This window comes from Kryptolebias marmoratus, linkage group LG13, assembly GCF_001649575.2.
Source record: "Kryptolebias marmoratus isolate JLee-2015 linkage group LG13, ASM164957v2, whole genome shotgun sequence".
NCBI lineage: Eukaryota > Metazoa > Chordata > Actinopteri > Cyprinodontiformes > Rivulidae > Kryptolebias > Kryptolebias marmoratus.
In genome coordinates this window covers 9,553,248-9,569,325 of record NC_051442.1, presented here as the reverse complement: position 1 = coordinate 9,569,325, position 16,078 = coordinate 9,553,248, and the positions used below count along the sequence as shown (strand labels likewise).

Sequence of the window (16,078 nt, the reverse complement as noted above, 5' to 3'; positions counted from 1 at the left end):
TAAAATATACAGATTTTATCGTCGATTACTACTTAGTGCCTCTTTTCTCACAATAAGATATTTATTCCTGTTGTTAAATATCACTGAAACAGTTCCAAAACTCTCAGAGCATTTAGTGTGAATCCTAAAAAAAAACACAATTGGCTTTTATTGGAAAAGAAAAACAGGCTGACAGAGCATAAAGAAAATAACTGTAGGTATAAAGAGAATAAATAAATGAAACACAGAAACATAAATTTTCCCCATTTCAGAATATATTTACTCATATATTTTCTAATGATTACTTGTGTTGCACATAAACCACTGGGAGTGTTTTTTTCACTCCTTTTTTCTGAGCTTTTATTTATTTTTTTATTATTTTCTCTTTTGCTTTTGCTATTCTTTAAAAACCAATTTATTAGACGGCTCGTTTTAGATTCCTGCTCACTCTGAATAATAATGTTCTGCATAAGCTCTTATGTTTCCTTCCCCAATTCACCTTTTATACATAAACATTTGTCTTCATACTTCCAATAAAAATAGTGTTTACTTGCTTATTTTAATTTCCAAACCAATTTTCTTAATCTATAGGTTTGTTTTCTTTTGAGGAAACTCTTGTTGTGTCACCCCAAACACAAAGTCTCACCATGTGAAAAGTGGGTAAGAGGGTATTCTATTTTCTTATTTTGTGACACACCTGTCCTGCTGAGTTTTATTTCAAAATATAAGCTATAATAAACCTGTTTCATGATTATTGTCACGTCTTGCTTTGCATCTTTTAATGCATGTCAGATAAAGATGTAGAAAACGGGCATCTTTACCATATTTTCTTCGCTTTTGACTAAGTTCTGATTGATCGGAGATCTGGAAACTGGTCACCCTTTTCCACAAGTTCTAATCTTTTGACTAAGATAAGAGCTCCTGTGAGGCAGCTCCATTAGCACATGAAACAAATAGTTACATTGATTTTTTAATCAACTGCTTTGCTCAAAAGCAAAATGTGTAAATAAGATCATTCTGAAAAGGATAGTTCAGACGCTTTGAAGTGGGGGTTCTGCAGAACATTTAATATCTTATCTGCTGTAGATAGCTTTTTGGAGGAGAGACAAAAAAGACAAGAAGCTGGGCTCATATGATGAGCTATATCAGGGGTCTCCAATCCTGGTCCTTGAGGGCCACTATCCTGCATGTTTTCCTTGTTTCTCTGCACCAACACACCTGATTCAGTGGTTAAATCTCCTCTTCATGTTCTGCAGAAGCCTGTTAATCACCCATTGATTCAGATCAGGTGTGTTGGAGCAGAGAAACAAGGAAAACATGCAGGATGGTGGCCCTCGAGGACCAGGATTGGAGACCACTGACTGCTATAGGATCTATAAGAACATGCAGACCTCATACCTAACATATTTTTCATAAACCCTCCAACAAAAACTGAAGAAACATCCAGTCCTAAATAAAACATGAAGACTCCCATGTTCTGTGGAATACAAGATGGTGGGTGTCACGGTTTGTGGAGATTGGACACGAGGAGCTTATCTTACAACAGGTAAGATAATAATTGTTCAAATCCTTTCCACGGAACCCTACTTCAAATTATCTGAACTATCGGTTTAAGAATGATAATAATAATAACAATAAAAAAAATTACATTTTCTAGTATTCGTTTTTAGAAGAAGAAGGTTTCTGTGCGAGCAGCCTCCTCACCTCCTTCATACTCAGGGCAGTTCCCTGAGGTTTCGTTGAGGCTCTCCTCCTCGGTGATGATGATGTTCTCGATGTCCTTCATTGTCAGGTGGTCCCTGAAGGCGTGGAACAGCACCTGCTTGAGCTCATCCAGAGACAGCTGCTGCATGTCAAACTGCAGGGGCACACAGAGATCAATGCAGCCGTACAGCCATCAGCAAAGCCGACTTCTTGAGGGCAAATTCAAAGGCGACGATGGGGTTTATGAATTTTATGACATGTTGTTGGGATGAGTACAGATGTGTTTTGAATTGTGCAAAAAAAGCAATGTTGGAGCTGTTTTTGAGTGTCTTATTCCATAAAGAAGAGAAATCAGAGTAATGACTTTGCAGTTAATGTAGAAAAATTGGCACATTTACATCTTTGTGCGTGGTTACTAGGACATGTCCATGATTTATGATGCTGTCACCAGTTTCAGGCTTGATGTCTGTCGTTTTGTCTCCGTCTTATCTCCGTTCTGTTCTTTCGAAAACTCGCGTCCTTGCTACCCTCAGCAGATTGCCCTGAAATCCACACAAACGTCTGCACACAACATCCTGGAACTACTGCGTCGAGAATATTTACATCATCAGCACCATCAAACAGAAGCAGCGGCACGGTTTGACACAACAGATGGAGACATAGAGGCAGACGTGGCAAAGAAGGAGAGGCTGATAGAAAGGGGATAGCAAGAGGGAAGTACGATGAGGTTCAAGAAAGACAGACGAAGTAAACAAATGGAGAAAAAAGCAAAGTGTGAAGATAATAAGGGTCAAGATGTGAAAGAGTTGCAACAAAGGAAGATGCTAATTTTATCATGATTATCCTGCTCATGCATTATCTTCCTGACAGTAAAAACAAAACACTAATGCAATCAATTAAAGGCCTAGCATTTCTTGAAGGACTGCATGTCACCTACCACCTTTCATGCCAGATTAATTTCATGTAATATTCATTCACAACACATACAGAGTATGTGTTGTGAATGACTGTCAGCTACCACCACAACAGGTTTTAGCTCAGTGTCTGTAAAGGTCACTGACATATAGTGTTTTTTGTGTTGGCTAATGTCAATAAGCTGTGGTGGCCACCTTGCATTTGTTTGACTCTCTTAAAGTTAATCAGTTAATCAGTTGTAGATGTGCATCCAATGATTACTTTAGGAGAGTCTCTAAAATCCATCTAGTGGTTCATGAGATATTTTGAAACAGCCAAACAGTTAAAGCTGAGGTTTTAAGCAAAGATCACATGCAATGAGTATCATTTGGAGCATGTTTTGGGTATGAGTCTCAGCTACAAGTGCAACAGTTTTTAGTACAATGTCTGCAAAACTGACTGAATTAAATATTTTTTGTGTTTTCCATCATAAATTGGCCGTGGCAGCCATCTTGAATTGGGATGGCTTCAACAGTTGTTGAGATGTGGATATACATCCAATAATTATCTTCTGAAATTTTCATTAAGATTTGTTCAGTGGTTTGTAATAGACAGACAGGGTTGACTCCAAATAGTATCAACATTAGCCAATATATTGTCAGAATTTGGTTTTGTTGTGTGTTTCCTTTTTGTATTTAGTGATTTTGTCCTGTCTCTGTGCCTCAGTCTATCTCTGGTTTGCCTGTCACGCCCATCTACGCCTGCTTCTAGTTTTGTAATCATATCACCTGTGCCCACTTCCCCTAATCACCTCCTGTGCTTAAAACCTTGTCACCGGTCCGCTGTCGCTTCATGCGCTGTCTTGCCTCTCGTGTTCGGTTTGGATTTTGTTATGTTTGGTTTTGCTGCCACGTCAGCCTTTGTTTTGTTCTTTTATTCTTAATAAATTAGTTTTCCTTTAAGCTCTTGCCATGAGTCTGCACTCTGGTTTCACCTCCTTCTCCACCACCCCTGACATACATCTATCTAATTTTTTTCCACACAATAAGGAATATCCATTTTATGTTACAGAACAAAACACTGTAAATTTGCATATCTCCTCGTTGCAAATGTCTTCCTGATTTTTCCATTCGTGTCACCTTTTTGAGTGATTTATAGTGTAATTATGGAAACACGCATTTGGATGCTTACTCCTACACACGCACCGGCGCTGGAACAAAAACAAACACGGATATCAACCCGAGAACACATCACTACATCTAAATGGTTTCGTATTGGACTGAAACCCCCTCGTGTGTGTTTGTGTTTGTTTTTGTTTTGGGATTTTTGTTTGGTCTTATGGGCTTTTCCTCCTCACCCACACGACTGTCATCCTCAAAAGCAAATGAAACAGCTGGTGGCTATGGCAAACGCGAACAACTCAAAGAGATCCTGTTTCTGTACCTTCCAAAGTCAGAGACATCTTTTTTTTGTCTTCTCATTTGTAGTGAAATTGCAAAAATGGCAAAAAGTAAAACCTAAAAAAACAAAAAGAAAGTGGCACAATCTGACACAACAATCCAAAACAAACAAAGCAGAAGAGCTTAGCTAGATGAGAAATATAGACATCCAATCAAAACATGATTTGAATCTACTGAAACTAGGCTGGTACATCACCAGTTTTAGTACTGGAATCTGTTATCATTCCCAGATGAAACAAACAGATGGATTAACAGAGAAACAAACTAATCCCGGTTGATCAATTAATGTTTGCTCAGACTAAATGAACAAACATTAGCTGCTCAAATTCCTGCTGAGTCATTTCTTCTCACCAGCTACAGTCTAATATGTTTCTACACTTAAAATGTCTTTATGCTGGCGAAGACTCCCAGCAGGACACGGTAATCCTCACAAGATCAACTGGATTTCTTCTGGATCCTTGAAGTCGATTCGAGGAGCTTTCTCAACTCGGCCTGAAAGGTGGGGAGCTCTGAGCGGCGGAGCGGGTCAGAATTTTAGACCAGTTGAAGTCATTTGATGGATTTGGTGGCCTGGACCAAAGAGATGCAGCAATCGATGCGCGACGTTACGAGGATGTGCTGCTGGCTGTCAGAGATAGATGGAGGTGGCTGATAATGTATCGATGAAAGTAAGTTAAACGAGTGAGTTTATTGACGTGTTTTTCAAGAGAAAGCGTGACACATAAACACTTAACATGAATGGTGGACAGACCAGAATAGTCAACATTGATTGAGAAATTGAAGCATTTAGGAGTGAATTTAGGCCGGTGTGTTTGGATGCTTTTGTGAAACTACCATGAGAGTTGTGCACAAAAACAACTCAAACTCACCGGGGCACAAGCCGCTTCGAGGTTCAGGGCCTAGGAGTTCTTTGAGAAGCTGAAAAGGGTCTCTGCAGATCAGGTTTGATCAAGTGCAAGACAGAAGACACTCTCAAAGTGACACTTTCAGACCTTCCTTGTGTCCCTCATTAAGAGTGCCAAAGCACCAAAGCACCCTTATTATTATTTTAGTTAAAAATATTAATTCTGCATCTTGTCATGCAGCTTTGAAATAAAACATGCAAACTATACATCGAAACATGCGGCTTGATTGGCTATAGTGTGCTATGACTTTTGGTATTGGTATGTTGTACATTGTAGACAAAAGGTGTAATAAATTGCACAAAATCCCAACAAACAGATGAGTAAACCCAGCCTAGCTCTGTGGCTCACTTCAGAGTAGAAACATCATTTAAAGTTAGAACCAGTCACAGGAGAGGAAAAGTTACATGTCTAAACTGGCATTTTGATGTGTTTTACAGTTTTTACCCAGACACAGTTAAAGTTGATGATTTTTACAGACTTTTCTTTGGAACTGACAGCTGATGATGTCTCAGATTAACATTTGAAATGTCTAAAAATTTCACAATCACTGCAAACAAACTCTTCTTACTCCCAAAACATCTGTGGTACGTATACAAATTGTACACCAAAACGAAGAGATTCTTTTCTTCTTTCACTCAATGCGTCTCTCACTGCTATAGATTAAAGTTTTCTCTCAAATCCACCCAGAGTACAAAGAGCCCACCGCCAAGCTTCTACAGACTTTAGGTATGCTGTAGATCAAATTATTCTCCTCGTCTTTTTTATTTGTCATATCTGTCACACGAAACAATGTAGAAACATGAAAATCCACGTGTGTGAGCATCAGTGTTTTCTTCTATTCATGATTCAAGAATTTTTAAAGTCTGACTTATAGTTTTAGCACAGTGACTGTTTGTTCAAGGCGTACTTTTCAATTCATTGCTGTCCCCCTCCCATAAACTAGGCAGTCAGGGAGTGACAGACACGAGTGTGCTGTTACCATGGTGATCATAATGAGCTACTGACAGCAGCTTTAATGATTCTTTTGATCAGGGTTATTTTTACACATCTTATACAGCTTCTGCATCAAAATGTAGGCATTAGAAAATAGTTTATAGGCGTGGATAGTTCAACAGAAGTACCCCTCTGAGTCAAATCACTTCAAGGCAGACAAACAGGAAGTGCTTGATTTACGTCCGTCGTTTCCTGGCAGTCTGGGCTTTAAATGGATGCACGAAAAATGGAGGAACAGCTTTTCGGACTGCAGCTCCAGGACGGATGACATGACAGCTGAAGGGAGGCTCAGAGAAAGTACAATGTTCCTGTCTGTGTGTCTGCAGGGTTACTAACAAGTTACTGCCCCCGGGCTCTGAGGGACACCGGCATCTGCACACACACACTCACACACACTCGCACAGAGTGATGAGCAAGGTAGGAGTTGAGAGTTTGTTTGTCAGAAGTCTTTGTCTTTCTCTGAATGAACTCATACTGTATATGTGTCGTGTGCGTGCGTGAGAGTGAGTGGCGAACAGGAAGCCAGCAGGGACCAGTGACATGCAGAAAGAGCCGAGACACATCAATCAGAGGAACAGGTCCTAACACGCCGTCCTTCCTGTCCAATCCCTCATACAGCACAAACTGCTTTTGTCAGTCCTCCACCTGCTTTCTCCTCTGACCCCTCTCTAAAATGTCACAAAAAGTGACTGCCTGAAACAACTTTCTTGTTTCATTTTGTACCGTTTCCTCTCAGTGTTCTGTCTTGTGGCTGCCGGACAGCTGGTTCAATTCTTCAAGTACCGAAAGGTAAAAGAGTAGAAAAAAATTACAGAAACACACAGAGGAAACTTGACAGTAAAAAGTATAATTTGCAGAACAGAGATGATAAAGGCTACCTCCAAACTAAACTGAATATTAGAGCAGCAGAGTCCGCTGAAATATAAGATTAAATAAGATGGAACAAAAGACAAATAAAACCAGATTTAGTCAAGCTAATGTTCAACTCAATATGCTGAAAATGAAGAAACAAATTCACTTTTTGTGAACTGTGTTCAAGTAATTTCACACATTGTGCTGCGCTGCAAATCAAAGCGCAAAAAAAATGGCTGTTACGACCCGTTTTCCAGATGTGGTCCAACCAAAACCTCACAGGTTCCTGGAAGAAGCTTAAAAGCCTACAACTTGATTCAACACCGACAACATTTGCGCTGTATCTTAAATTGTATTTGAATTTAAGGTGGCAATTCACAACAAAAATCCATCTGATAGTAATTTACATAAAGAAACTCAGCTGTTTTTACGATTAAAGCCAGTTTAGCAGATACTCAGGATGAAGAGTTTGCTGCTGCGTTTCGAAAGGCCTTGGAGGATTCTGAATTAGTATTCAAACAAGGCACCTCTGGACTGCCAGAGCATAAAGACAGGACTTCTGGGGATGTCTTGCATGTCACAAAACCAAAGTGGGTGGAGAACGGTGGACCCAGGCACGAGGCAGACTGGCCTCATGCCTGCATTTGGATCTGAGAAACAAATCTAAAAGAAATCCCAGAAACCCTGGAGACCATGACACTGCGATGTTTTGAATTGGGCCTCCATGACTCAGTGTTGTTCTGGCACGTCGCACAAATGCTTGGATTGAGATCTGGGCAGTTTGAAAGAAGGAGAAGAAACAGAAATCTTTGGCTCTTTGACATGTTCCTCATCTGATTTATTTATTTATTTATCTTTCTGGCAACAAACTTCTGTGCAAAGAGGATAGCTAAGAAGAGCTCTTTAGAAATGCATTCATTTCAGTTTTGTTTATTTATAGAGCAACAATTTGTGCATCTCAGGGGGCTTTTCAAAAATGTAAATAGGTTCATTTCAGTCCATTTAATTTAAACAGTGTAATTTAACCAGATTATTAAATTCATTGTATTCTAATTTAATCTAAAAAAATCACTCCCCTGCAGTCAAATTTACTAGATTAGAGTAGCAATTTGCAAGAAGATGTCTTTCTAAGGATGGGGTCACAAAGGAGTGGAAAGTTTCCAGGTAAATTTTTGGAAACTCAATAAGAATTATTAAAATTTATGGAAATTTATAAGAAATTACGGAATTTAACTTGAAATTGGGACAAAAGTGTCTCAACCACACAACTCCCTTTTTTTCTTGTTGTTGTTTTAATCCTTTTCTAAATTCATGTCTGTAACTCTAAACAAAAACATTTATGTAATACTGTGTTTTTTCATGTTTCTTGTAATTGTATTCACGTGAAAACAACAACAAACAAAATAATCAGTAAACTGCAAATTAACAAACAATCAATGAAATGTCTAAATTTGTTGACACAAAATATCAAACTTAACTGTCATTTTATCTACAGAAAAATACAATTACATTTAGGTAATTGTAATTTCCAAACACAACAGTTTACAACCTCCAAAAACCATTTCACATGTTACTTTCTCCATCTGTCCCTATATGTCCAGGTGACATAGTTGATCAGTTTTAGGGTGTGGTACCTCTCATTGCACGACACAGCAATGAAATCTGCTTGTTTAAGTCAAGATTGTGCTAAGATATGTTTTCCCCCTACTTTATTTAAAAACCCTGATAATTGCGAAACGTTAATGTTTTAAATTGCAGATTTATTCCCATAAATTTCTCCTAATCCCCATAGAAAGTTTCCAACTTTGAAAATGTTGCAGCCACTCTAACGGCCGATTGTATCTGCTTATTTACAGATGACAAGTCTGTGCCCACAATAAAACATGGAGGTTCTTTTGAGCTTTAGTGCCGCTTTGCTGGTTCAGGAACCGGAGACACCAATTTTATCAAAGGGAGGGATGAAATCAGAGGATTACCAGGGCAGCTTACAGCAAAAAAGGTGATGTCCAGTTTCAGAAAACTGAAAAGAAGCAAAGGTCCTGGGTCTCTGGGGAAGAACTGGTATACATTAGACGTCCACAATGAGTGAAAAATGGACTGCTTCAGCTGTGAGTCATAAATCCCACTGAAAATCTTTAGAGAGAATGGAAATCTGCCAGTGAAAATAATGAACCCAGCAAAGATTAAAAAGCTTTGATAGACTCCAATAAAAGAGTGCCACAAACTGTCAGCAGTTAGATGAAAGGAAGTTCAATTATGAAAAACGTGTGCCACTTAAGGTCAAAGGTTTCATATATTAGCAAGTGGAAGCTTTTTTTAACAACAAAAAACCTTTTTGGTACTTCATAAAATTTGACATCTTATTTCGAAATAAACAAAAATGGAATAATTTAAGTTAATTTTCAAGAAAAAAACCTATAAGTTCTGCCTTCAAATAGGATTAACAAATTTGACCAGCATTTTGTGAACCAAACACACTGACTCCCCGAAGAATCATTTCATCTGAACATGGAAAACTGAGTCATTATGGTCCAGCATGACGCATCCATCCATCCCTTTTTCTCTGCTTTCTCCCTCTAAGCTCTATGAAACATAAACAGACATTCACAAAATGCAGCTCTCACAATCCTCAGAGACACACTTCCTCCAACCATCATCCCCTCCTCTCCACTCCTGTACTCTCCCGCTTTGTGCTTTCATTTCACGCTCCCTCCTTCTTTCTCCCTGCTCCTCCACTTTTCTTTCTTTCATCCCCTCTATCCCTTCTTCCTGTTTTCTTTCAGTCTGTATCTTAGCTTTGTGGGAGGTGAGGGTTTTAAATCACCCGTGAGATGCACACAGTCTGCGACCTTCATGAATCACAGTCTCTTGGACTTGTTTCATTTTCTCCCTTTATTCTCCTTCGCGATTTTCCTTTATATTCCCAAATCTTTTAAGTGGGGCATCCCCCCCTCCCAATACCACCCCCACCGCTCTGCGCTCTCATCCTCATGCATTGTCCAGCTCGCCTCTCTATTTTGTCTCTCTCAGCCTCCCTGGCTGCTCCATCTATTCGTTACAGAAGCGGCGTGTCTCATTTATAAAAGGTGTTCTGTTTCACATGGTGATCCTGAGGTTAAAACGAGCATAATTTTGCATTCTTTTCTCTTTCCCAACCCCTCCTGATGTGTCAATGGCTTAGACGATTGTTTCTCCAATTATATTTTCTAAAGAGATTGCACAATCAAACCTGACATGAAGAGTATCTATGCAAATTCGGTTCAATATGCTTCAGTGAGTCACTATGTCCTCTCATTTAACTCAAGGGAAGTGGAGAGCAGCTTACAGAGAGCTGTCGACCTGCTCAACCAGCCCTTCACACACGTACACACCCGTATGCACACACACACACACACACACACACACACACACACACACACACACACACACACACACACATACATATACATAACTCTGCACTTTTCAATAATGTCGCATGTCTTACCGAAGAGGCACAAAAATACTCTGAGCAAACAACATTTCTTCTGTGTGGAGATGGAGCATATAGAAAAGCCTGTATGTGAGCTGCAGACTTAAAGCAATAGTTCATACCTTTTGAGGTCTGTTGAAAGATTTTGAACAATTATTATCTTACCTGTTGTAGATAGCGCTTTAAACAGCCTTAATTTGAAGACATAAAGTTTAATCGGACCCGATCGACAAGCTGACAACGATTTTGATCAGGACCAAGAATAAAGTGGATTGTTGGCTTTTAAAATCATCGTCAGTAACTTAAACACATTTGTTGTTGAACAGTAGCAGATTAATAGCTTTTGTATCAGTTGCAGCTAGCCTTAGCACTTCCACTGCAGCTTGGGGCAGTTCCAGCTCGAATGTCATCATATTTTTGCATTAATTTGAAAATTATGACAGGGTCGTGGGAACTGGGGATGCTGAAGGTGCTACAGCATTTTCTTGTGGTTGACAAGAAATAACATGTAAAAAAAAAAGGAATGAATGAACAAGTAAACCATCAATAAGCCTATATCGAATAGCGGTATGTAAATTTATAATCCAATTTATTTTTTTTATGATGACTGTTTGGTTCCATCCCTGGTTGTGGTAGTAAAGTTTATCTTCTCATAGCACCACCTTTGTGAAACACATTCCCATGACTGTGAATGATAGTCATGTAAAGGTTTAATAAAAAGTGTTCACATGAATCATTATGAAATTTTTGAAAATGAAGATGTTTTAAGACTACAGCAACCCATGTTGGTCTTGGCCTTCTCAGAGCTTTAGCTCATCAGTCTGGTCAGAATTAAACTCTATTTCTCCAAATGGAGGTCGTTCAAAGACCTATCTACAACAGGTGAGATATAAACCATTCATAACTTTCCCACAAAACGTAACTTCAAAAGAGCAGACAGATTATGAATATTACACTCAATTTGGACACCTGAAAGCAAATAAGCATTTGTGCGTTGACATCTTAATTTTGGTAATTCATCTTCCAACTCTGTGAATGATAAACACACAGACTCAAAGCCAAAAATCACATAAAGAAACAAAGTTAATTCTCTGCAGGTCTCCTTTCCTTCAAGCCCCTAAGTAAAAGAAAAAAATCTCTGGCAGGCATCGGAAGAAGCAGGTAGGGGGGAAAACAGGAGTGTGTTTGTGTGTGCGTGCGTATTCTTATTTGTGCAGAGTCCCTGCAGAAACTGGTGCTGCGCTTAAGGATGTAAGTGTTGCTCTGAATGCTGATATACACAGCCAGAGGTGAGCTAGATGAGGCGATGAAGATGGAGCTGGTAAATACCAGGGAGTCTGAGCGATGAGAAACAGACTGCCTGCCTGGTGGGAAGGTGAGGGGCGGGGGGCAGGAGGAAGCTGTTGTCTCTCACCTGCCAGAAGATGTTGTCGATGGTGTTGCCCAGAAATCCTTCTCTGTTGTCAGACGACAGCAGCTTAGGCCCCAGTATCGTCATGAACTCCTCAAAGTCCACCTGGCCGTCCCCTGCAGGTGGACACGGGACAAAATAAAATCAGACAGCAAGACAGGAAGCTCGATGGAGCAGAATTAAATCTTTTGTTATTTTCTTAAGAGAAGAAGACAGCTCAACAGATGGGTGGGCTTTAATCCATACCTAGAGAAATGACAGCTTCTGTAATAATGCAGCGTGAAAGCTGAGCGCTGAAGTTTGCTCAAAGAGCTAAAAGAAGCAGAACACTAGCTAAAAACTAAAAGAAGCAAAATGCAAGGTAAAAGCTAAAAATATTAACTAAAAGAAGCAAAACACCAGCTAAAAGCTGAAAGTAGCAAAATGATAGCTAGAAGCTAAAAATAACAAAAAGATAATTAAATGCTAAAAGTAGAATAAGAAGACAAAAACAGAACAAGTATGCTAAAGCAAGTTTTAAAAATAACGTTTTGGAAGAATTACAGAATATTTGTATTATAAATATTTGTAAACAAGGTCAAATATTTTGAAAAGTATAAAAGATATAAAAACCCAAAGTCATAGCAGCCATCTCTTGAACGAGCTAAACGTTTTGATAGACAAATGGCTAAAACTGCACAAAGTATACGGAAGCGGTTAGATTGCAACAAACATACAGAAAGATCAGTATTCAGACAACAAACACATCATGAGCAATAATAGTATTAATAATAATAATAATAATAATCATTTTTTAAAAAGTATACGATTTGAGAGTTTGTGTTTAGGGTTTCTGAATGAGTGGAGTTATTATTGTGACAGTTCAGGAAACATTTGGCAAATTTGAATTCAAAGGACACAGCTTGTAAATGTTTGCATCATGTAGTCTGCATTCTGCTGCAGCATGTAGTTAATAATATCCATCAACAGCCTGAATGCCTCCATAACAGCGTTTTATTAAACCACAGGTTGATTTAATTCATAAACTTGATTATATTTCATCTATTGCCACAATTGATGATGATAGCTTTATTAAATGCTCGGTTCATTATGTTACGTAAAGCAGCAGATGAGAAGTAAGCAGCGTTATTAGGAGGAAGCTTTATTTCATCTGTCTGCAATTTCTGTTTCATCAACTTGTAATTTAGTACAAAATATATTGAGCATTTAGAAAACACTCTGGCACTGAATACATTTTATGTAGCTGCTGTCTTATTTAGAGTATCTCTTAGTTAGGCACCAGATGGTCAAAATCTAACGTTTACTAGAAATGCTGCTTCCTAAGAAAATACATTTTCCCTTCAATTGTTGCACAGGTAATATCTCAGAAGTGAACACAAAAATGACAGAAGATGATAAACCGGTCTGTAATACAGAATGTTACAGTACCTGCATCATTGCACAACCTGAATGACTCATCGAAGAAATGTCACTCTGCAGTAACATAATTGAATCGTATTTAAGACTACTTAAGGCTTAAAAGCTGAAAGGAGGATAATTCCAGATCCGAGCGGATCATGAATTCTTGAGCACGTGTTTGAAAAGATATAAAAATGCATCTGAAAACCTGCGCAGGTTGTGATACAGAGATTATTCCAAGTCAGAGGTATACGGGGTTTAAAAGAGATGCCATCTCGGCTCAGAACAAACGGCAGCGCTGCTCTCAGGTGGTCGGTTACTCATGGAGGCAAGAGCAAAAAGCTTTTAGCTCTGACCTTTGAGATTTATGGCACGCTGTGAACTCAAAAGCCGAGCGCAGTCAGATAAGGCCCCGCTGAAAGAGCGAATGGATTGTTTCTGATGCGGGCGCTGCCTGGGAGTGACTGCAATCTTTTAGGAATTTACATGTGGAGCAAAAGTTGAAATAGAAGGAGCAGATAGGCTTGTTTTTCATTGTTTCAGGGGATATTTGTTTTTTACAGCTGACCACCTGGTGTTCTGCAGACCTTCTAGAAACTAGAGTGAGGAAACATGTTTGAGGAAAAGCATGATAAAATCTTATTTTTGGATGTGAAAGAGGCTAGTGTTTTTTATTAAAATACAACACTAAAACATTTATACAGCCAGCTGTCTTGTTAAGGAATTCTTTCCACTGAAGAGTGGTGCATTATATTTGTGTACAACAAAAAGAAATACAGATTTTGCACATTTATATGGTCAACAGTCATTCCGTGTGTTTTGTGTGTTCTGTGCATGCACCCAAGTGTGTGTCCATATGTAGCGTCTCACCGTCCATGTCCAGTCTCTGCATGATGATGGCCAGCTCCACCTCGCTGGGCATGTAACCCAGGGAGCGCATGGCCATCCCCAGCTCCTGCTTGGAGATGAAACCGTTCCCATCTCGATCCAAAACCCGGAACGCCTCGCGGATCTCTGCACAGCAAACACACAACACGTCACTGCACATTACTGCCCATCTCTGTGCCTCTTTTTCAGTCTTATTATCTTCGGAAATAGTGTATTTAAAATGAGTAAAACGGTGGATTTTTAACCGCTTGGTGCAACCAGTCAGATAACTAACATAAAGTGCTGCGGCTAATGTTTGATCTGTTCTTGTTGGTGCTGACGTGAGAGAATCTGACTGATGAGGCTACAGGAGAACTTCTGCAACTTCCTGTTTTGATTTACAAGTTGACGTTTCATTACAGAGAATTAATTTACCCCTTTGTCTTTGTTCTATTATCCCAAAAGGGCAGGACTGGAACATAATTGACTGAGTGATCGTTTCTGTTTGTTTGTGTGTGTGTTGTGTGAGCTAATGAGGTGCATTTTTCATAATGTCTTATTAAATTATTTAATTTTTAGACTCCAATTTTCCAAAGCAGTTTCCTAGTTAGTCAGAAGGTTTGTTGTGGTAATTCTGATGAATGTTTTTAGGCTTCATTCTCTATTTTTTGTATTTTATCTTTGTTTTGCTGCATCATATCATCATTTCTCTGCACGTGATGATAATTAGACTGCAAACATTCACAACACTGAACAACCAAAATATAATAACTATTATTATTGTTACTGTTATTATTATTGTTGTTGCTGTTGTATTTTACTGGCAAAGACATAAATCTTTTTTAAGTGGGTTTTTGAATCTTTAAATCAGTGCTTACATGTTTAAAGGTTGATTTAAAATAATAAATAAATAAATAAATAAATAAATAAATAAATAAATAAATAAATAAATGACGTTTCAGACTTGAAAGTCACCTTTAACTTTATAGAGTTTCAGCTCACTTTTTAATTTTCCAACAGCCAACTTTACTGTTCACGTTCGGTGTCACCTCTCTCAGAGTTGATGTGAAAATCGACGTGTTTTCTGTGATAAAACCTCCCATAACCACGAGCTGCTCAGGGACCAAACAGCAGACTGACGAATTAACTCAGGAGAAGCACTGATTCCTTTGGGAGTTCGAGTGGGTGGGTACACACACACACAAAGCTAAATAACAACCACAGGTAGGGTGTACGCCGACTGCTTATGTGTTTGTTGACCTCAGTGAGCAGAAACTGGATGTGCCGTTATTACACGGCGTCATAAACAGAACTTGACCACCAGAAGATTTGAACTCAAGACCCTCCCAAGAAAAAGAAAAACTACTGACTGAAAAACAAAGTTTGCCACCAACTTTCTTATTAGTTGAAATCTAATATAATGTGCAAAAACATTTCTGTTATTAGTAATGTTGAATGTTGTATTTTGAGTTGTTTTTTCTTGTTGTCAGTGTAAATTTAAAGGTATTCATCCCAAAGTCCAGTCAAATAATTTCATAAAGTAAGAAACACAATCAGCCCAATTTCTTCCTCATATTGATAGTTTATGTGTTCTCAAATTAAAAACTAAATTTGTCAACAGCTGCCAGCTACCATGTGTTTGTTTACCTACAGAAGCAGCCAAAGTGACCAAAACCTGCAACAGTTACTGCATTTTTTTTTTCAAATGATACCTTCTGACATAAATCTAAATGCAGTAACAAACTGAATTTCCCTGAAACATTTGAGATCATTCTGAGTTAAAAACCAAACCATGAGGTATAAGTTAGCAAAAGGCACTTGTAACGTTTGTCTGCAAAAAAAAAAAAAATCATGTAGGTCTTAAAATATAAAACTTAAGAACCAGGGACGTGCGGTCAGGGGAGGCAGGTGAGGCAGAGCCTCCCCTGTCATCATGACAAGAAAAAAAAAATCATAACATAAAATGAATATTAATATTTGTCCACTTATCTTTATGTATGAGTAATTTTTGAACATTTTTATGGTCCAAATTGCATTTTTATAGTAAAAATAGCTGAAATTGCATATTTCCTGTTCAAATACGAGGGTGAAACGCGAGGTGCGGCAGCAACGAGCCGAGCTTCACCTCTGATTGCGCAATCCATCA

The 16,078-nt window shown here is 38.6% G+C and overlaps 1 protein-coding gene across 2 annotated transcripts in view; it reads right to left on the bottom strand.

Annotated features, from left to right (window-relative positions):
• Window positions 1–16,078, bottom strand: part of caln2 (calneuron 2) — a 30,871-nt gene that overhangs the window by 2,498 nt on the left and 12,295 nt on the right. For both annotated transcript variants that reach the window (XM_037978888.1, XM_017437194.3), the window contains exons 3-5: window positions 13,936–14,079; window positions 11,671–11,783; window positions 1,684–1,837 (exon numbers count right to left, since the gene is read on the bottom strand). In XM_037978888.1, coding sequence (XP_037834816.1) covers window positions 1,684–1,837; window positions 11,671–11,783; window positions 13,936–14,079 — 411 coding nt within the window. The remainder of the gene's footprint in view (window positions 1–1,683; window positions 1,838–11,670; window positions 11,784–13,935; window positions 14,080–16,078) is intronic.